Source organism: Dasypus novemcinctus, chromosome 4 (assembly GCF_030445035.2).
Source record: "Dasypus novemcinctus isolate mDasNov1 chromosome 4, mDasNov1.1.hap2, whole genome shotgun sequence".
In the NCBI taxonomy this organism is placed as follows: domain Eukaryota; kingdom Metazoa; phylum Chordata; class Mammalia; order Cingulata; family Dasypodidae; genus Dasypus; species Dasypus novemcinctus.
In genome coordinates, this window is record NC_080676.1 from 114,026,830 (window position 1) to 114,049,184 (window position 22,355).

Below are 22,355 nucleotides of genomic sequence, written 5' to 3' on the forward strand. Positions count from 1 at the left end.
GAGGCTAGTCCGATTACCAGACTAATTTAGGATGAACTATGTGTGCCAAATGATGTAGCCACATCCTCTCACATGAAGACTAGTTATTTATCTTGAGAACACATATGCAATGGGTTGAGTATCTGCTTGGCTATACAAAAGTGGGAGATACGTTTCTTTGCAATTTCTTTAGTGGATTGCCTGTGATGCACATCAGTTTCTGGTTTAGCAATTATTTGGTAATGAAACTTCTCTTTCTCTTCTACCTTTGTGGAGAATTTTTTTTTTTTTTTTTTTTTTGAGATTAGAACAGATTTTGTTTCTAATTGTATGTCCCCAACAGGAGATTTAGTTATATTTCCCCAACAGGAGATACGCTATAAGACATTGGAAGCAGAGACAACTAAAAAAGTCTCAACAGTATAGACTTACCCAATGTGATTAATAGCAGACCTTAACATGCACTAAGTGTTTCAAAATGTTTATGATTTGTATTATTACCACAAAGAAGTTGTACCTAATGCACAGAGTTCACCTAAGGCTTTCCAGGAAAGTTAATTTCTGAGCTAAAACCTTAAGAATGTACAAGAGTTAGCAGGGGAAGGAGGAGGGGCGGGAGAGAGAAAGTGGTACAAGTAGAATGGGCAAAATGGCCTGGAGGTATGCGGAAGCAGGAAGGAGGGCAAAAGCAATTCATTAAAATAAGAAGTCTTTTTAATCCTCTCTACCACCAAAGGCTAACAAGATTTCAAAAAATTATCACTGATAGCAAAGGGAATTTCATGCCTGAAGGGATATAGCTCTGAAAAAGCAGCTGGACCACTCCATGCAACCAGCTGGGCCATCCTTAGTATATTAATGCTTTCCAATTAAGAATCAGAATTGCTTGCTCTTTTTCTGTCAAGATCAGGATATTATAAAGAGTGTGCATGACAAAAATCCAGGGAAGGATCATCTCTGTGCTAACAGGTGGGAGCAAATGGACCAACAGTAAAATAGGCTAATTTTTTTTAACAGCATAAAACATGAGCTTTTTAATCATTCAAAGCTGTGAGCCTTTTGGCCCAGAATAAAGGCCAGTACTGATGTAAAGAAATTTGGTGTTAATGTACATTTAGTGCAGCCATCATTTTAAGTTTTGCTTATAAAAGTTTTGATTAGCATTGCTGTTACATTCCAAATTCAAGCACTGTAACTAACCTAATTTGGGCTTTGAGCATCAGCATGAAGATATCTCTACTTCTTAGTAAGCCATTATCATTAGTCCTCCTTAGAAGACAAACTACTTTATTTGGAACACTGCCTATAGCTCGTTGGCTTGATATAAGAATCAACAAGATTCTTCTCCACTGCAATCTCTTAGAATACATCATTTTGCATTTGGGATCCTAATCAAATCACCTTCCCTACAATAAATCTGGTAATACTTATAGCCTACTAAAGAGGATAATTTAGGAATAAAAAGCCCTCTCTTCAAAATGGTATCTATATTTGACATTTCTCCTCTTTTTTTTTTCAAACACTTAAAAAACTTTGTATCCAAAATTAACGGATTCTAAGCTTTGTAATAGCCTAAAAAAGAAAACTGTCAAAGAACACAGAGTGGACAGAAAAAACAAGTACTCCTTATAAAATAATGACTTTTGTTGTAATTTCCCAAAGAAAATACAGAAAGCTTCAATAACAAGTTTTAACCAGAATTCTAAAACATAGATTATATTTTCCCCTAAATAAATCATTAACTGACATATTTGTATCAATGTTTAGTACAAATGAATTCACATTTCTAATATTTTTTAAAAAATCTATTTCAAAAAGGAATGCCTTCAAAGGAAGATCTAAATCAGCAGTCTTCAAATAGGGGTGGATACATATCCCTAGGGATACATAGCAGCTTTCTAAGGGATAGGTAGGCTTGGATAGTTTTAAAAGAACAAGTTTCCAGGAAGCAGATGTGGCTCAACAGACAGAGCATCTGCCTACCATAGAGGAGATCCAAGGGTTCGATATCCAGGGTCTCCTGGCTCGTGTGATGAGCTGGCCCACGTACAGTGCTGCTGTGCGCAAGGAGTGCCGGCCCATGCAGGGATGCCCCCATGTTTAAGGATGCCCCCCGTACAAGGAGTGGCCCCTGTGCAAGGAGAGCTGCCCTGCATGAAACTGCAGCCTGCCCTGGCGTGGTGCCACACACACGGAGAGCTGATGCAGCAAGATGACACAACAAAAAGAGACACAGATCCCCAGTGCCACCTGATGAGAAAACAGAATACAGAATACAGAAGAACACACAGTGAATGGACACAGAGAGCAGACAATGGGGGGCGGGGGGAGGGGGGCGGGAATAAATAAATAAATCTTTAAAAAAGAATAAAATAAAAGAATAGATTTCCAAATTATCGACGTTTCACATAGTCCTTCCTAAAGGAGACCATCTGGCATCAGGATATCTCTTTTCACACCTTATAAATTAAAAGGCAGCTCTCCATCCATCTGTAATCTTAGGATGGCAAACTATGCCATCCTACAGAAATCTCCAGAACACCAAATGAGGACAGTTCAATATATCCATGTCTTAACTGAGCAAATGAATGAGTCTAACAATTAGACAACATGTCCTCTTGAAATAGATATGCTTTCTAATTCTCTGCTTTCAACAAAAACAACAAAAATGGACCTAAGAGAGTGCATACCTAACATGATTAAAAATAATTCTTGGTTAAAGATTACTGAAGTCACACAGAAATCAATGCTGTGACAATGAGATTTTAAGAAAAGAAAGAGGGAAGCGGACTTGGCTCAATGGATAGAGTGTCCACCTACCACATGGGAGGCCCACGGTTCAAACCCAGGGCCTCCCTGACCCGTGTGGAGCTGGCCCACGCGCAGTGCTGATGCACGCAAGGAGTGCCCTGCCACGCAGGAGTGTTCCCCGCGTGGGGGAGACCCACGCACAAGGTGTGCGCCCCATTAGGAGAGCCACCCAACGCAAAAGAAGGTTCAGTCTGCCCAGAAGTGGCACCGCACACACGGACTGCTGACGCAGAAAGATGATGCAACAAAAAGAGACACAGATTCCCGGTGCCGTGGACAAGAATAGAAGTGGACACAGAACACACAGCGAATGAACACAGAGAACAGACAACTGGGGGGGGGGGGGCAGGGGGAGAAATAAATGAAAAGAAAGAAAGAAAGAAATTTTGAGGAAAAAAAAAAAGAAAAGAAAGCTTAATTGCAAGGTCAACTTGCATGTGAGATAGGAGGCCCAGCTCAAATCTGTCTCCCCGAGTCTAAGGAGCTTAGGGCTTTTATGGGATTCAAACGAAGTTAGGTAGAGATAATGATGTAGATATTAATTGGTTATGTTTCAATTATGGTTAATAGGGAGTGTGCAAGCTTGGGCCAGAGAAGCCCTTGAAAACTGACAAAAGCCAGCTGGGGTAAGCCTTTGGTTATAGGTTACAACATAGTTATACATCACTCAGTTAATATAAGACACAAATAAAGGAAGATAAATAAGTTCAACTGGCTGTAAGTAAGGGGCTGTAAATAAGGGACAAGCAATTAGTTACTACAATGTTATAAATCGCTTAGTTAACATAAAATGACAAATAAAGGAATGGAAATAAACTAAACAAATTGGCCAGAAGTAAGGGGCAAGGAAGGCATCCAGTTATAGCAATGTTATAAATCTCTCCATTAACATATATTACAGTAATAAGTAAATCCAGGGTTACTATATCTCCACAAATCAGTTTTTCCTGCCCATGGTTTCAATTTTGGGTTATAACTCAGGAGTTTTAAGAGTAAATGAAAGTACTATAATACAGTTCTTGCCATTTACATCTTCTAAGCTATGTGAACAAGGTTTCTCAGCATTTGCTTCTATTAAAATAAAACTATCAAACAAATAAACCAAAACCAGGCAGAATTGATGATGAACCCTGTCTCATCCAGAAAAAGTAATATTCTTTTAGGGAAACTTAACATTTTTTAAAGTACCACCCATCTCATTAAGAAAATAATTTACAATAAATACTTGTCATTTTAATAAATATTTGTAAAAATTCATATTACACACATTCTATAATTTTGTATTACATACAAAATAAGTATGTATATATGCATATATATATATACATATTTTATTTTTATGATGGCACTGCCTTTGAACCTTATGGTTGAATGATACTAAAAATGATTTTAGTATTTAAAAATATTTTTATTGCAAAGAAATATGACAGGGAGATCAAACAAGACTCTCAAGTATAAAAGTAAAAGAATAAAACAAAAACAAACCTTTGTCCTTGGATTATCAGGATTCATATTATTTGGCAGATACACAAAATGTTACAGTTTTGTTTCCAGTTACGCTAGGATCAGGTAGCTGAAAAAGCATAGTACTTACACTGATTTCCTCAGTTAAAATTTCTATTTTTCTCCATACTACACTAGTTTCCAGGCTTTCAAAACCTGCAAACTCAATCTTACACTTCTTCCCACTTACTTGAAAAGTACTTGGAACATATGGGTATTTGAAAGTTGTCAGTTACTGGAAAGCAGTAACAATAACAACAACAACAACAACAATAACAACAAATATTACCTGGATAAGCACACTGCAACAGAGCTACAGATTTGCCTCCAGGAGCAGCACACAGATCCAGAACCTTCTCCCCATCCTGTAATTCCAGAGCCAGAACTGGAAGAAGGGAAGCAGCATTTAGGAGATAGTACTTTTTTAGATTTCCAATTTGGTGTCTTTCCGAAGGCAATTGGTTAGGAGTTGTGCTAAGATAACAGTTCATTGATTCAGGATAATAGGGTAAAGATCCTTGAAAGAGCCTGTGGTAGCCCTTCAAATGCAAATCCTTTTCCAGTTCAAAAGGATAATTGAATCGGTTAAACAAGACAGCATATTGCCAGCATGATGGAGATGTTAGTATATCCCTGGAAAGAGAAGAAGAAAAAAAAGGATATTAGTATTATACACGCTAATACAATTCTGTATTTCTAGTTGGGTGAATGTGATCCTAGTTTTAAACTTTTCTTACCTATTCATTAAACTTTTCTTAAACCTTCCAGATATAGGATCAGTATTATTCACTTTTCCTTTTGCCTGAGGCGCCAATAGGGCTCAACACAGCACTATCTTTATCTAAAAATCTGATTCTGTCTTTATCTAAAAATTTGATATTTTGTTTAGCATGCATTTTTTGGTATTGACCTGATTTTTTAAATGTTCCATTGAAATAGTATTTATTATTGTCTTGATTATTGAGTTTTTGGGGTCCTCTCAAATTTTGTGCCAGAGGGGAGTATGTCATTCACCTCACCTTAACCCCAGCCCTGTAGAGTATCTAGTCAAAAAATATACATAGCCTGCTTATAACCCTAAATCTGTTAAGGTAGATTTTAATCTATCACTCTTTGTACAAGGAAGTGCTTTTCTTAGAGTCAAAATTTAAAACCAGAGACTATTAATATTGGGGGGAGGGGGAGGAAGAAGTATCATTAAAGTGCATTTAAAGGAGTTTGCATTAAAGTTTTGCTCTGATGAAGATAAAAGGTAAGGAATCCTAACTAAGGTGAACTCTGTAGCTATAGTAACGGAGTTAATGGGATAATCTGTGGCTCAGATAATAGAAAACCAAGACTGATTTAAAAATCACGCATGGATTGATGATGATTTTCCCTCCAGCAGATTTACTTTCCTAATTTTGCATTCGGTTAGTTCAATCTCTTAAAAATCACAAACAAACATCAACTGACAGATGATACAGAAGGAAATACTTCATTTCTTTGCTAGCTGATCTTTCTAGCTCAGTTATTTAACTGACTATTTAATCATAGTCAGTTAAATAAATTCCAGCTGCTACTCACCCTGGAGTTGTCTATGCAAAGAATGGGTGGATTGAAATATAACACTGCAACTTGAAGTGTGCCATGTGAATTTCAATTTGGAGTTCGACAGTTGGAAAATGTGCTTATTAAAAATTCCTTTTCTAAAGCATCTCTGAAAAATTCTGATACCTTCCCCAGATCTAGCTAAACTGCTTTTCTATTAACCTAATACTCTTTGTTCTTAGTTCCTAGAAGGACAATAACCAGACCTTCCCAGTTCTGCTTACAGGAATAACAGAAATAAGATAATATCTCAAAACAAAACCACAGAATGGTATCAGAAACACCTTACAACGCAATAAATCTGTAACTTTCCTCAGAAACAAAAAGTTTTATATCCTTGTGCAGTCACAGCAATATCCACCTACAACAAGCAGGAGTTTGGCATGCTTGAGATAACACAGGATTAAGAAATATGCTCAAATCTTCCCCAAGGGACCCTTTAAAAAATCCAGCAACATCACCAACATGGCAAGAATGCATCAACGGTCATCACTTGATCCTTGACCTCCAACCCCTTTTCTTTGCCTATAAAAACCATAGCTCCCATTCTCATTTTGAACTATTTTGGGAAGATAGATATCCCCAGTTCTTTGCTAGTGCACTCAAAATAAATCACCTTCTCACTGAGAGGCATGTTTCTCCTTTGTGGCGCCGGGTTGGGTGGGTCCTTCTACTGAAAATAGCCGTTCTAGCAGCAACAAGTTAATACGTGAAACCGCTTTGTCCTTTAGCACGGCCTCTGACTATGGCTAAGAAACCTAAGCTTTGAACAAGTTTCCTGCTGCCTACTCTTCCAATAAGCTGCTAGAACTTGGCTCACCCGACAACTGCAATGTACTTGTTTTCCAATATACATACCCAATGCCCCTGAATGCTTTGGAACACTTCCTTTTACTTGGTGTTGCCCAATTCGTGAATTGTTATAATTTTAGTAAAGCTCTCTTCTTTTTACTTGTAGTTAACAGTTCTTTTGACAGTATAGATACAGTTACCTTGACTAGGATTATATTCAATTTCGTATTTGGGGACAATTAACATCTTTATTGTATTGCCTTTCAAACGCTAACCAAAATCTGTTTCTCTATTTATATTTTCTTTCTGAGCCCTTAGCAAAGGTTATTAATCTTGCATATTTCCATTTTACATATTCTTTAAAAGGATTGTTGTTAGTTTAGTAACACTACTGATTTCTGTATATTATCTAGTACGTTAAATCTTGGATTAATAAATTTAAGAAAATGAGAAAGAATGTTCCAAGGCAAAGGCAATACCATATCTACAAACACATAGATAGGAAGAATGACAGCACATTCAGGGAATTAAAAACAGTCTGGTGCAGCTGGTAGCAGATTATCATGGGCCAAGTATAATGTTAAAAGTTTTTATATTTTATCTTACAGAGTTAAGAGGCTACGGAAAGACTTTTGGTGAGAGAGGACTGTAGCTGAGCGAGAGGGTTTCGTCCTCGCTCAGGCCCAAGAGTCGGGGGGGCTTGCTCCTGCCGAACCACCGGCGGGGGGTGTCCCAAGAGGGAGCACCGGTTCTCCAGGCGTGGGGGACGCGCGGTTGGGGAAAAACCACGGAGACCGCTTGAGCGCAAGAACAGGTCTGCTTTATTACGGAAGTACACTTAGCTATATAGGGTTGGGTAGAGGGAGGGGCATGATGAAGGGAGGGCTGGCTAAGGGGCGGCTGTGGATAGGCTGAAGCTGATGGACAGACCTGAGGTAAGCAGTTACTGGGGAAGAGGGCGGATTGTAGGTTGGCAATATGGGCGGGACTGGCGGGAAGGACGGCGGGGGCTGAAAGGGGAGGAGGGGTGGAGAAAGGCGGTAACAATTGCTCCTTTTGTTTTAAAAAGAAATAGAAGCAACAAGTTTTGGTGCGCACGGTGGGTGTGAATGGCTCGACGTGTGAATGGCTCGACGTGCGCAGCAACAAAAGACAAGGATTAGGAGGAAGAGTAGGAGGAAAAGGAGGTTATAGGGACGGGCACGGGGATAAGACGAGGGGTGGGGGGAGACCACGAGGACCGGCTGGCTGTGAGCGGACGACATAGCATCTGGCCAGGACGCATGTGCCCGCCATTAGGGTCGGCGCACGCCGGCGCCTGGAGCGCGCCGAGCCTTGCCAGCGAAATGGGCCTGTGATGCCCCTGTACCCCTCGCCCGAGGGGGAGGAGTAGTTGGGGAGAAGTAAGGAGAGGAAGACAAGAAGCTATAGGCGTGCGGTCTGGAGTAGGTGGAGAAACCTGTGGCAGCGGGGTTGTGTCCCCCCCACTCATAAGACGGAAGGTTCGTGCATCCAGTGAGGTTGGCGACATCAGTAGTGAAAGAGGGGGCGGAGGCGGTTACATTTGAGGCGAGGAGCCTTTTTTGTTGCCAGAGGGAGAGGGTCCAATTGAAGGGCTGGTGACTCGGGTTGGCAGCGGCTGGGAGAGCGAGGGAAGCCAGGACGAAGAGAACGGCTGCGAGGCTGTGTAGAGGCATCATCTGACGGTGCGGCATCTTGATGATGGCTGGTGCTGGATCCGGGTGAACGGGGCGACCTCTGGGCCGTATCCACTGTCAATGTTATCTCTCACCGAAGGCATAGGGTGCTGATCGTTCGGTGGAACTAGTGGGTCAGTGGCAGGCCGGATGCAGCGCCCAGGAATCCAGAGTGGCTGCGGCTCAGACTCTGGAAAGACACAAGCAAAGCCCCTCCCCTGTGCTAGGAGGGAAGCTGGATCTTGCCAACGATTTGTGGCAGGGTCTTTCCAATGGACAAGGGGAACTTGCGAGGGCTGCCACATGGGTCCCCAGTGCTTATGGGTGGGGGAGAGTCCATGGTCATCGAAGGTTAGGAGATTGTGATGAATGAGGCAGGCAGTCACGACGTTGGCTGGGGCCTTGTGGGGAGAAGAGGCCCTTTCTTTTTGAATAAGTAGCTTGAGCTGTTGGTGAGTGCGCTCGACGATTCCTTGCCCCTGTGGATTGTATGGAATGCCAAAATGATGCGTGATGTGATACATCTGCACAAAGATGGCGAAGGCGGCACTGCGATACGCTGGTCCGGTGTCTGTTTTGAGATCCCATGGAATTCCCATGAACAAAATAGCTTGGCGAAGCGCCTGGACGCAGTGTTTAGCACTTTCTCCCGCAAGAGGGACTGCATAGCACAGATGCGAAAAGGTGTCAATTGCTACATGAAGATATTTGAGGTGGCCAAAGGCACTGACATGAGTGACATCTAATTGCCACCTTGAGTTGGGGCGGAGGCCGCGGGGGTTAACACCCTGAGGCTGCAAAGGCCCAAGTGGCAACAATGGCGCGCAAGTCCGGCACGCGCGCACAAGGTGTTTGCAAGTTTCAATGGGAAGGTCTGGGAAGAGCTTCCGGATGGACAGCGCGGAGAAGTGGAATTGGGAATGCAGGAGCTTGGTTTGATTAACAAAGTCTCCAAGCCGCGGCCCGTCGGCAGGGTTTTCATGTAGGAGGACCGGGTTTACCTGGCGGCTTGACACAGAAGCACCAGCGAGGTCATTCCCTTGAGCCAGCGGTCCTGGTAGGCCAGAGTGGCTTCTGATATGAGCAATGAACCAAGGCTGCTGCCTCGCCTCAAGCAGTCACTGTACGAAAACGAGCGCTCGATCAATGTTTGAGTCACCCGGTAAGAAAGTGGCAAGCGGGAGGCCGCGGCACACTTGAAGAGTGTACAGGCTGTCAGTAAAGATGTTGAGAGGCTGGTCTGGGTGGAGACTGAGGACTGCAGCGACAGCTAGAAGCTCGCCCACTTGAACAGAAAAGTCATTTGCGAACAGCAGTTGCCGTGGCTCAGGATTCCCAGGAATGTATATGATGGCAGCAAACGCCATTTTTGAGGCATCTGTGAAGGCAGTGATGGCTGAAGGGATCGGGTTCCGTGCCGGCAATGGACGGAACGGGTTGGAAAATGCCAATTGAGACATTCCCTGCAGCAATCGGTGATGAGGATAGTGGTTGTCAAAGGAGCCACGAAAGAGCTCTAACAGGCTCTGCATTTGGGCATTGTTCATGATGAGGGAGGTAACTTCCTTGGCATCCAAAGGCCAAACAATAGTGTGTGGCGGGATGCCATATGTTTGTATGGAGAGAAGTACTAAGTCAGTGGCCAACGTGATCCAGGCCCTTATAAAAGGGCAGATTTTCGGGAGTTTGCTCTTTGACGTATGCAGAAAAAGGAGAGGGCCATCTTGCCACAAGAGACCTGTGGGAGTGATTGGTGTTGGCAGAACTAAAGCCAAGATTGGAAGGGTGGGGGAGAACCGCTCTAGGCGACACTGTTGCAGGGCGGCGCTGACTTGTTGGACGGCCTCTCGGGCCGCAGGAGTGATAGTGATGCTGCGAGTGGTGCCGTTGGAGGGCTGTCCCTTGTCTGCAAAAGCTCGAAGAGAGGCTGCATTTGCGCTGTTGTGATGGGAAGCGCCGAGCGAAGCCAATTGATTTGCCCGCAGAGCTGTTGGAGCTCAGTTAATGTCATCCTCGGAGAGAGGTGGATTTTTGGGCTTGTGGGCTGGATAAACCGATGAAAATGAAAGCCTAGGAATTGAAAAGGAGGCTGGAGGTTTATTTTGTCAGACTGCACAGTAAGCCGGAGGCTGGAGAGGTTTGTTATTATTGCCGAGAGCAGATCATTGAGGAGCGCACTGGAGCTCGCTGCTAAAAGGAGGTCGTCCATGTAGTGGAGAATGTATGTGTGTGTGCTCCGGATTGAATTTGGAGGGCAGCGGCTCAACGGCATGGTTGACATACAACTGGCATATAGTAGGGCTGTTGCGCATGCCTTGAGGTAATACTTTCCATTGAAATCGCTGTGCTGCCCCTTGGTTGTTGATGCGTGGAACTGCGAACGCAAACCTTGGACAGTCTCGGGGATGGAGAGGGATAGAGAAAAAGCAGTCTTTGATGTCGATGGTTGCTGCATGAAAATGTTGGGGGACTGCGGTGGGATGCAGGCATCCTAGCTGAGGTGATCCCATTGGCTTAATATGCTTGTTGATCTCACGGAGGTCGTGGAGAAGGCGGAACTTGCCAGTGTTTTTCTTGTTAATGACGAAAATTGGCGAATTATAGGGACTAGTGGACGGCTCAATATGCCCTGCTTGTAGCTGCTCTTCGACGAGGGCAGAGAGAGCTTGTAGCTTGTGAGCTGGCAAGGGCCACTGCTCGACCCAGATGGGCTCCTCTGTGTCCCATTCCAGAGGGATAGGGTCAGGTTTTGCGATGGGAGCAGTGGCCCCTATGAGGGGGGGGCAGCGCAGCTGAGAAGGCTTCTGTGGTGATTCGGGCTTTTAGCTGGCTGAGGACATCTCTCCCCCATAAGATTGTCTGGACTGACGAGAGGACGAGTGGGCAAATTTGGCCTTCGTGGCCTTCTCGGTCGCTCCAGTGCAGAGGCTGAGATGTTTTCCAGGAGGTAGCGGCTCCTGTGGCGCCGATGACTTGAGGGCCAGTTTCGAGGGGCCAGTGATTGAACGTGGCGATCTCGAAGGGAACACAGGAGACTTCAGCACCAGAGTCCAGAAGCCCATTGAGTCCATCGATTTAAGCTCTAATGAGGGTCTCTGGCGGCGTGTGATGGGCATTGTCCACATTATGGCTTGGGAATTCTCCTGGGGCCCTCTTGAGGGTGGGGCTGAGGCCTGCCCCGCTGGGAGTTTAAAGGCTGCTGGGAACCTTGGGCGGCACGGCAGTCGCGGGCCCAGTGATATCCTTTCCCACAACGCGGACATGGCGTAGGAGGGCCCCTTGGCCGTCGCAACGGCACGTCTGAGCGAGGCGCTGGGCCTGGCTGGGAGCACTCGTGGACGAAGTGGCCGGGCTGGCCGCACCGAAAGCAGACAGAAGTGGGGCCGGATGAAACAGCCATGGCAGAGGCAAGGGCAGTAGTGAGTGTTTTGACTTGTGGGTCGACGTCATGGCAAGCAAGGACCCATTCATGCAGAGCCTTGTTGCGTATGGGAAGGACTACGGCCCGGAACGGCACAAGGCACCCGTCAATGACTAACTCTTTGGCTAACACAAATTGGGCATCCTCGCTGGAAATTTTCCATTGACAAGCTTCCAGGACGCGGGCGACAAATGCTGGGAAGGTTTCATTGGAGTCCTGAAGCAGCTGCGCGAGCTTGGTGGGCTGCTTGGTGGAAACCAGAGAGAATGACCGCTGGACGAGGACTTTTACCCGGTGCCAAAACCCTGGTTCAATTTCGAGATAAGAACGAGGGTTTGCATAATTGTTGGTGCCCGTGTATGCATCGGAGGGATCGAGGACGCCGGCTTGGGCATTTTCCACGATTTGCCGGTCAACAGCCGCTTGGTAATGGGCGCGCCATTCAATGAATTGACCCGGCGTTAAGATGGCACGGGCTAGTGCAATCCAGTCATATGGGAGAACGAGTTGGGTCCCCAACTCCTCAAGTAGTTGCTGCGCATAAGGGCTGCCAATCCCGTCTTCCTTTACAGCTTTGCGGAGGGTTCTGACCTCTTCCGCTGTAAAGGGTAGCCAAGTTTGGGGTCGCTGTGGCGTAGGCTGCGGATTCAGCGGATACAGCTGAGGGGTTTGAGAAGGTGTGGCACCGGGGACCGATGGAGCAGCCAAGGCAGGTGAAGGACTATTGCCGTACGGTGGCGGCAAGGGATAAGCGGAACACGGGTGAGAAAATGGCGGCTTAGCGGCTTCCGGGCGACAACAAAATGGCGGCAGGACCCTTCCGGGCGCCGGCCAAGATGGCGGAGCAGCTACATCCGGCGGCGGACAAAATGGCGCGGGGGGCGCTTCCGGTTTAGCGGAAGATGGCGACCCTGCAGTTTCCGGGCCCGAACCGGATGCTGACTGGGCAGGAAGAGGCGGGTAGAGGCGGGAGGAGGAGGATACTGGCGGAGAAGAAGCCGGATGCGCGCCATCTTGGGCAGAAGTGGGGGAAGAAGGAGGAAGTCCGCCATCTTGGGGAGTGGCAAGAGTGGTTTCTGTCTGCTGCAGGGAGCTCGGGCGGGGAGGTTCGCGCTCGAGAGCAGCAGCAAGTTGGTTAGACAGAGAGTCAGTGTCAGCGGACTCATCGGGATCACAGTCTAGAGGCCGTTTGGGAGAAGCTTCATAAACGGCCTCGGTCGGGGCGCCAAGGAGACAAGCGCGAATGGCAACGAGAACGGGTAAGAGGCCTGTTGGGAAGGTGCATTTCTCGTGCTCCATGGCGGAGGTGACTCGATCTATGAGTCGCGAATAGGTGTCCGGGCTCCAGAGTTGGCAGGTGGCGAGCCACGGATTAAAAGGGAGCAAGAGATCCCAGTACTTTTGGAGCTGCCGCAAGGAGATGCGGACTCCATTGGCATCGAGCAGGGCAGCGAGGGCCCTGACTTGCGGCGCCTGACGCAATGACAAAGAGGCGCCCATGACGGGATAGGGACGGGACGACGGCGAGGGGTCCCTTGGGGCTCGTCCGGGCGAGGGGTCCCTACCTGGAGAGGAGGACGATCACAGCAGCAGCAGCAGCAGAGAGGGGCCGGGGGAGGAGCCGCCATGTTGGGCGCCAGTTGTAGCTGAGCGTGGGGGTTTCGTCCTCGCTCAGGCCCAAGAGTCGGGGGGGCTTGCTCCTGCCGATCAGCCGGCGGGGGGTGCCCCAAGAGGGAGCACCGGTTCTCCAGGCGTGGGGGACGCGCGGTTGGGGAAAAACCACAGAGACCGCTTGAGCGCAAGAACAGGTCTGCTTTATTACGGAAGTACACTTAGCTATATAGGGTTGGGTAGAGGGAGGGGCATGATGAAGGGAGGGCTGGCTAAGGGGCGGCTGTGGATAGGCTGAAGCTGATGGACAGACCTGAGGTAAGCAGTTACTGGGGAAGAGGGCGGATTGTAGGTTGGCAATATGGGCGGGACTGGCGGGAAGGACGGCGGGGGCTGAAAGGGGAGGAGGGGTGGAGAAAGGCGGTAACAGAGGACCCTCAGATTTTGAAGAATATAGTTAATAGCAAAGTGGAAGTAGGAATCTTCAAAAAATATTCCCTCAATCTTTTTTTTTGAAAAAGATTTATTTATTTATTTCTCTCCCCTCCCTGCCCCCACCCCGGTTGTCTGTTCTCTGTGCCTATTTGCTGTGTCTTCTTTGTCCGCTTCTGTTATCAGAGGCACGGAAATCTATGGGAATCTGTTTCTTTTTGCTGCGGTCATCTTGTTGTGTCATTTCTCCGTGTGGGCAGCGCCATTCTTAGGCAGGCTGCACTTTCTTTCGTGCTGGGCGGCTCTCCTTATGGGGCGCACTCCTTGTATGTGGGGCTCCTCTATGCGGCGGGTGGCACGGCACTCCTTGCGCGCAACAGCACTGCACATGGGCCAGCTCCACGCGAGTCAAGGCGGCCCGGGGTTTGAACCGCGGACCTCCCATGTGGTAGACGGATGCCCTAACCACTGGGCCCAGTCTGCCACCCCCTCAACCTTTTAAAACTAAGTAAACTAAGGCCTCCACTAGAAGGAATAAAATTTCTGTTTCCTCATAACCTATATCCAGAACACTGGACTATATGAATTTGCTAGAACAAGTTTTCTTTAGCCTTTACCAGTCTCAGCATAAACTGCTCAATCTGCCTAGACTAAACTTTCTTGTCCTACCCACTGGAAGCCTGGCTAACTCTCCAGCTCTCCTCTCAGGAGGCAGTTTAGACTTTGTCTCTTCAAGGAAGCTTTTCCAAATACCACCCAATATATCCCCTCCACCCCACCCTAATAATATTAATATTAAAAGCTATCAGTCAGTTGTTTACAATGTACATTGTGCATGCTTACCTCATTTAACCAACATAACAAACCTGAGAGGCAGGTATTTTTAGAGGTTAGGTAACTTAGACTTTCAAAGATTTGGCAACTTATACAAGGTCACAACACTAGTGACTAAGTACTTGAATTCAAATTCAGGTTGGTTTTAAAACTCTATGTGCTATAGGAGCAATTCCCAAAGTGTAGAGTCCTGGTACCAAAGCATTCATGGTATAGTCTCCATCCCCATCCCTACATAACATTAGAGGCCCTGGCCTCCCAAAAGCTGGCCAATCAACTCTAACAGTGGGAACAGTTTCCCACACCCTGCCCACAGGACCACCTGCAATTTAGCAGCAAAGGAACAACTAACTTGTCTCAAGCTGGTACTTCCTAGTCCAGAGAAATGTAAGCTGTGATTTAAAGTGGGTCCCACCAATCACCTGATGCTGTCCCTCCCTCTCCTCCTACTCCCAATCCCTAGCCTGACCCCTTCCAGTACCTGCACTAGATGGGCTGATGTCCTAAGGCTGGAAGCATTACTCAAGCCCAGAGTTTTGATGGATGAACAAATAGCCAAGCAGGGTATATACTCCAGGCCTTGTTCCAAGATTCAAGAGGAGGAGAATGAAGCTGGTCTATTTACTAGTTTCCAAGGACAGAGGAAGACAACTACCACATTGGCCAGCAGAACATGAACAAGGTCAGTGATTTACAAATGGTTGTTATTGTTTTTCCACTTAGAGAAATTGCAAGTTTACAGAATACTCATGCATATAATAGAGAATTCACATACACAACCCTAATATTAACACTGTGCACTGGTGTGGTACATTTGTTACAACTGATGAAAGCACATTTACGTACTTGTACTATTAATTAAAGTCCATGCTTTACCTTAGGGTTCACTGTCTGTGTTGTGCAGTTCCGTGGATTTTTTTTTTATTCTAATAACATATATACAACCTAAAATATCACCTTTTAACGGTAAATGCTGTTAATTACATTTCACAATGATGTATTACCATCACCACCATCCCTCACCAAAACTCTTCCATCGTCCCAGATAGAAACTCTGTACCTTTTAAACCTAACTCCCTATTCCCTACTCCCACCCTGTGCCCTGGTAAATTAAATTCTAGTTCCTGACTCTATGAGTTTCCTTATCCTACTTATTTCATATCAATGAAATCATATAATATTTGTACTTTTCTATATGGCTTATTTCACTCAACATGATGACCTCAAAGTTCACCTATAAGGTTTCATGAATCAGAACTGTATTCCTTATTGTGGTTGGATAATATTCCATTGTATGTATACATCACTGAGCTGGTTAGGCTAATGTGTCACCTTGGCCAGATAATTGTGCCCAGTTGTTTAGTCAAGAAAGCATGAGAATAATTGTAATACAAGGACATTTATGGACTTTAGCCATCAGTGACCTTGCTGCGTAGATAGCTGATTACATTTATATCGGTCAGGGAGACTGCCATCAGCAATAAGTGAAGTTTTATCCAATCAGTTGAATGCCTTAAAAGGGGAAGTGATGTCAGCATTCAGAGAGAATTTTCCAGCTCCTCTTTGGACAGCCAAAGTCTCCCGGAAACTCCTCAAGGACCTTCCCTGGACTTTCATTGGAGTCCTTGGTTTGCAGCCTGCCTGCGGAACCTGGACTTGTTCATCCCCATGATAATGTGAAAGATTCTTATAAAAATCTCTTACTATTGACAGATATCTCCTGTTGATTCTGTTTCCCTAGAGAAACCTAACACAATCACGTTGTGTTTATTCATTCACTGGTTTGGTATTTGAGTTGCTTTTACCTTTTGGTAATTTTGAATAATGCTGCTATAAATACTGGTGACAAATATCTGTTTGAGTCCCTGCTTTCAATTCTTTTGGGAATGTACCTAGAAGTAGGATTGCTGAGTCATATGGTAATTCTACACTTAATTTTCTGAAAAACTGCCCAACTATCTTCCATAGTGGCTATACCATTTTACATTCCCACTAGTAATAAATGAGTGCTCCTATTTCTCCACATCCTCTAAAAAACTTGTAATTCTTATGTTTTAATAGCAGCTATTCTAGTATGTGTGAATGGTATTTCATTTTGGGTTTGATTTTCATTTCCCTAATGGTTAATGAAGTTGAACAACATTTCACATGCTGTTGGTTACCTGCATATCTTCTTTGGAGAAATGTCCATTCAAGCTTTTGTTCATTTTTACACTGGGTTATTAGTCTTTTTGTTGTTGAGTTGAAGAGTTTTTTAAATAGATTAAACCCTTGTCAGAAATGTAGTTTCCAAACATTTTGCCCATTGTGTAATGTTGTTGTTGTACTTTCATAAATCTATTGAAGCACTAAAGTTTAAATTCTGATGAGATCCCATTGATCTATTTTTTCTTTTGATGCTTGTGCTTTGGGTGTAAAGTCTAAGAAACCACTGCCTAACAGAAGTTGTACAAGAAGCGTCACAATGTTTTCTTTTATGATCTTTATAGTTCTCACTCTTACATTTATGTCTTTGATCCAATTGAGTTGATTTCTGTATATGGTATGAGGTAGAGGTTCACCTTCATTCCTTTGCAAATGGATATCCAGTTTTCCAAGCACTGTTTGTTAAAGAGACTATTCTTTCCTGAGTGGTCTTTGATTCTCTGTTACAAATCAGTCAGCCATATATGTGAGGATGGATTTCTGAGCTTTCAATTAAATTCTATTGGCCTAAATGTCTGCCTTTGTGCCAATATCATGTTGTTTTGATTACAGTGGCTTTAGAGTAAGTTTTAAGCTCAGGAAATGTGAGTCCTCCCACTTCATTCTTTTTCAAGATGGCTTTGGCTATCTGAGGTACTTCCATATAAATCTGATATTGGCTTTTCCATTTCTGGAAAAGCCATATACACACATATACTGTGGCTTTGTAATAAGTTTTAAGATTGGGAAGTGTGAGTCCTCCAACTTCATTCTTCTTATTCAAGAAGGCTTTAGATTTTCAGGACCCCTTTCCCTTCCATATAAATTTGGTGTTTGGGTTTTCTATTTCTGTAGAAAGAAGGCTGTTGGAATTTTGACTGGGATTGCATTGAACCTATAAATTACTTTGGGTAGTATTGACATCTTTTTTTTTTTTAAGATTTATTTTTTATTTATTCCCCCCCCCCCCCCATTGTCTGCTCTCTGTGTCCATTCTCTGTGTGTTCTTCTGTATCCACTTGAATTCTTGTTAATGGCACCGGAAATCTGTGTCTCTTTTCGTTGTGTCATCTTGCTGAGGTCTGTGTTTCCAGCACCACTCCTGGGCAGGCTGTGCTTTTTTTGCACGGGGATGCTCTCCTTATGGCTGCACTCCTTGTGCGTGGGGCTCCCCTTCGCAGGGGACACTCCTGCGTGGCATGGCACTCCTTGCACTCATCAGCACTGCACGTGGGCCAGCTCACCACAAGGGTCAGAAGGCCTGGGTTTGAATCCTGGATGTGTGGTAGGTGGACACTCTATCAGTTGAGCCAAATCTGCTTCTCAAGTACTGACATTTTAATATTTAGTCTTCTAATCCATGAACACAAAATGTCATTCAATGTATTTAGATCTTCTTTGATTTCTTTTGGCAACTTTTTGTGGTTTCTGTGTACAAGTCCTTTACATTCTTTTTTCAATTTCTTCTTAGATATGAGTCTTATAGTAGCTATTGTAAATGGATTTTTTTTCATTTGATTGTTCATTACTAGTGTATAGAGACACTACTGATTTTGGGGCATTGTCCATTGTTCCATGTCACTTTGTCATTTATTAACTCTAGTAACTTTGCTGTGTATTTCTCAGGATTTTCTGTATATAGTATCATGTCACCTGCAATTAGGGCGAGTTTTACTTCCTTTTCCAATTTGGATGCCTTTTATTTCTTTTTCTTGCCTAATCACTCTGGCGAGAGCATCCAGTACAATATTAAATAACTGGTAACAGTGGGCATCCTCGTCTTGTTCCTGATCTTAGAGGGAACAACAAACAATCAATACTAATTGATTTTCTTATATCAAACACCATTGCATACTTGGGATAAATTCCATGTCATCATGGTATATAATTATTTTAGTCTTCTGTTGGACTCAGTTTACTAGTATTTTGTTGAGGATTTTTGAATCTATTTTATGAGATATTGGTCTGTAATTTTCTTTTCTAGTCATATCTTTATCTGTCTTTGGTATGAAGGTGATGTTGTCCTGGTTGCATGAATTAGGGAGTGCGCCCTCCTCTTAATATTTTGGAAGTGTTTGAGCAAGATTAGTCAAGTCTCCTGGGAATGTTTGGTAAAGTTTCCCTGTGAAGCCATCTGGTCCTGGTCTTTTCTTTGTTGGGAGATTTTTTATTACTGACTCAATCTTTTAACTAGTTATTGTTTGTTGAGATATTCTATTTCTCCTTGAATCAGTATATGTAGTTTATGTGTTTCTAGAAATTTGTCCATTTTATCTAGGTTATGTAATTGCTTGGCATGTAGTTTTTCCCAGTATCCTCTTATATTCCTTTTTATTTCAGGGGGGTCAGTAGTAATGTCTCCCTTTTCATTTCTGATTTTAATCATTTGTGTCCTCCTTTTTTGCTTTGTTAGTTTAGCTAAACCATTGTCAACTTTTTTGATCTTTTCAAAGAACCAACTATTGCTTTTGTTGATTCTTTTTTTTTTTTTTTTCAATTCTCTATATCACTTAGCCCTGCTCTAATCTTTTGTTATTTCCTTCCTTATGCTTGCTTTGGGATCATTTACTCTTTTTCTAGTTCTTCTAGTTTTGAGGTTAGGTTTCTGATTTGAAATCTTTGTTAACATAAGCATAGAGCGCTACAGATTTCCCTCTTGGCACTTCCATTGCTGAATCCTGTAAGTTTTGGTATATTGTATTTTCATTTTATATACCTCAAGATACTTCCTAATTTTACTAGTGATTTCCTATTTAGTGGGTGTGACAGCATGAGATTACTTTATAAATCCCAAGAAGATAAAGAGTATGTTTGTAAATTAATCTGTTCCAGTGGGTGTGAGACCCATTTGACTGGTTTAAGTCAGTAGGGTGTGATTCATTTTGAGTCTCTCTCCTCTTGTTGGGTCTGGAATAAAGGGAGACATGGAGATTCAGATAGACACGAAAAAGGGAGCTGGCAGATTTGATTCTTCAATGTGAGAGAGGACTGCTTAAGCATGAAGCCCAAGAAGCTGGGCCATGGAGCAGCTCAAAAGGAGACCAGCCATGCTATATGACTGATAGTTTACAGCTGAATTTGGGAAGAGAAAACAGCTGATAATGATATAGGAGGCCTGGAAAGAGACAAGCTCTACACTTGGTTGCTCACAGCTGAACTCCAAGAGACAGTAGATTCTGGAGGGGAACGCAGAGACCTCCTCAGAGATTGGCAGCAAGCTTGCTTCACCATATGGCAACAATGCCAGGATCTACATTAGCTGACTTTGATAAGAAAGCACCTCTTATCATGCCTTGAGTTGAACTTTTCATTGCCTCAGAACTGTGAGCTTTTATCCCAAATACCCCTTATAGAAGGCAACACATTTCTAGTACTTTGCATAGGTAGCCTTTGGCAAACTAAAACAATGGGTACTGGTTGTTTAAGAGTAGTTGCTTAATTTCCACATATTTGTGAATTTTCCATTTCTCCCTCTGTTAATGATTTCTAGCTTCATTCCATTGTGGTTAGAGATGATAGAGTGTACGATTTCAACATTTTTTAATGTATTGAGACTTGTTTCCTGACCTAACTTATGGTCTATACTGGAGAATGATCCATGTGCAGTAGAAAATGTGTATTCTGTTGTTGGATGAAATGCTCCATATATGTCTGTAAGGTTTACAGTATTATTCAAGTCTTCTATTTCCTTACTGATCTTTTATCTTGATGTTCTATCCATTATTGAAAGTGGAGTATTAAAATCTCCTATTAATATAGAATTGTCAGTTTCTCCCTTCAAATCTGTTAATATTTGTTTCATATATTTGGGGCTCTTCTGTTAGGTGCATAATTATTAAGTCCTCTTATTGTATTAACTACTTTATCAGTATATAATGTCCATCTTTGTCCCTTTTAACTATTTTTTACTTAAATATCTATTTTATGTATCATTAGTATTGCTACCCAAGATCTATTCTGGTTACTATTTACAGATGATGTTCTTTCCATTCTGTCATTTTCAACCTACTTGTGTCTATAAATTTAAGGTGTCTTTAATAAACAGGATATAGTCGGAGTGCACTTTTTGTAATCCATTTTTCTAATCTCTGCATTTTGACTGGTGATTTTAATCCTTTTATACTTAAAGAAACTGAAGGTAATAGAGTATTTTTTTCTGTCATTTTCCTCTTTGGTCTTTGTAAGTCTTATACCTTTTTTTGTCCCTCAATTATTCTGTTAAGGTCCTTTTTTTTTTTTTTTTTGGTATTGTGCCATTTTAAGTCCTATCTCATTAGTTTCTATAAATTTCTTTCAAATGTTTTCTTTGTGGTTATCATGAGGCTTAAATTTAACATCCTAAATCTGTACTAATGTTTGATTTGCTATCATCTTAAGTCCAAATGCATACATAAACACTGTTTCTATACTTATCCTTTCCCTGACCTTTTGTTAGTCTTGTTTCAAATTTTATCTTTATACATTATGTCCCAAACCATAGGTTTACCATTGCTCTTTATGCACTGCATTTTAGCACCTGTAGGAATATGGGGAGTTACCTAACAAATAATAGACTACAATAACACTTGCCTTTATAATTACCCAAATGGTTATCTTTAACACAGGCTTTTATTTCTTTATACCATTTCGAACCACTCTCTAACGTTCTTTCCTTTAGGTCTGAAGAACTCCCTTTAACATTGTGTGTACTGGCAATGTCTAGTGGTGATGTACTCCTTCAGCTTTTATCTGGAATGTTCTTCATCTCTACCTCATTTTTTAATGAAAGTCTCACCGAATATAATATTCTTGGTTGACAATTGTTTTCCTTCAGCATTTTAATTATTTCAACCCATCACCTTCTTGCTTCTATGGCTTCTGATGAGAGAGTGGCACTTAATCTAAACAGGACTCCCTTGTACATATTACATTGCTTTTCTCTTTCAGCTTTCAGAACTTTCTCCTTGAGTGCCTCAATAGTTTCTTATACTGCTTTCATTGTCTCTAGCTGTTTTTGCCCAGAGGGCAAATTCTGAGAAGGTGGTACACTCCAAAAAGGAGTTTCCTGAATCAGTCTTTCCAAGCTGGAACAAGGCGCTACAGACCCATAAAAGGAATGCCAGTTCGCTCCAAACTGCATTGGAAAGCCAATGAGGGAAGGGGCCAGGAAGAGCATCAGGAGTTGGTTCCATGGCTCTCCAAAGCCACAATTTCCTTCAGCTCTCCTCCACAGCTCCCAGGAAGCATAATATGTTTAAGTCTCCTTTGCCTTTGTCAAAGTGAGTAAGAATAATCACCACCTTCAGAGCCCAGTCTCCAGTGACTGAAATAACCAATCAAAATCCATGATCAGCAATTGGCCTGTACCAACCCTAGTTCTTGGAGAAGTGGATTTTTAAGCTCCTTTCTGGCACCAGCAAGCTACGCCTGAGGCCATACCTCATTGCAGCCTGTCTTGGGGTATGGGATAGGTGCCAGTAACCACCGTGTGGAGAGAGCAATTTTCCACTGTTAAGTATAAT

At 43.4% G+C, this 22,355-nt stretch overlaps 1 protein-coding gene across 3 annotated transcripts in view; it reads right to left on the reverse strand.

Annotated features, from left to right (window-relative positions):
* The window catches only part of NSUN3 (NOP2/Sun RNA methyltransferase 3), a 95,452-nt gene that overhangs the window by 64,820 nt on the left and 8,277 nt on the right, over positions 1–22,355 (reverse strand). For all 3 annotated transcript variants that reach the window (XM_058296032.1, XM_004446644.4, XM_058296031.1), the window contains exon 3: positions 4,583–4,926. In XM_058296032.1, the coding sequence (XP_058152015.1) occupies positions 4,583–4,926 (344 nt within the window). The remainder of the gene's footprint in view (positions 1–4,582; positions 4,927–22,355) is intronic.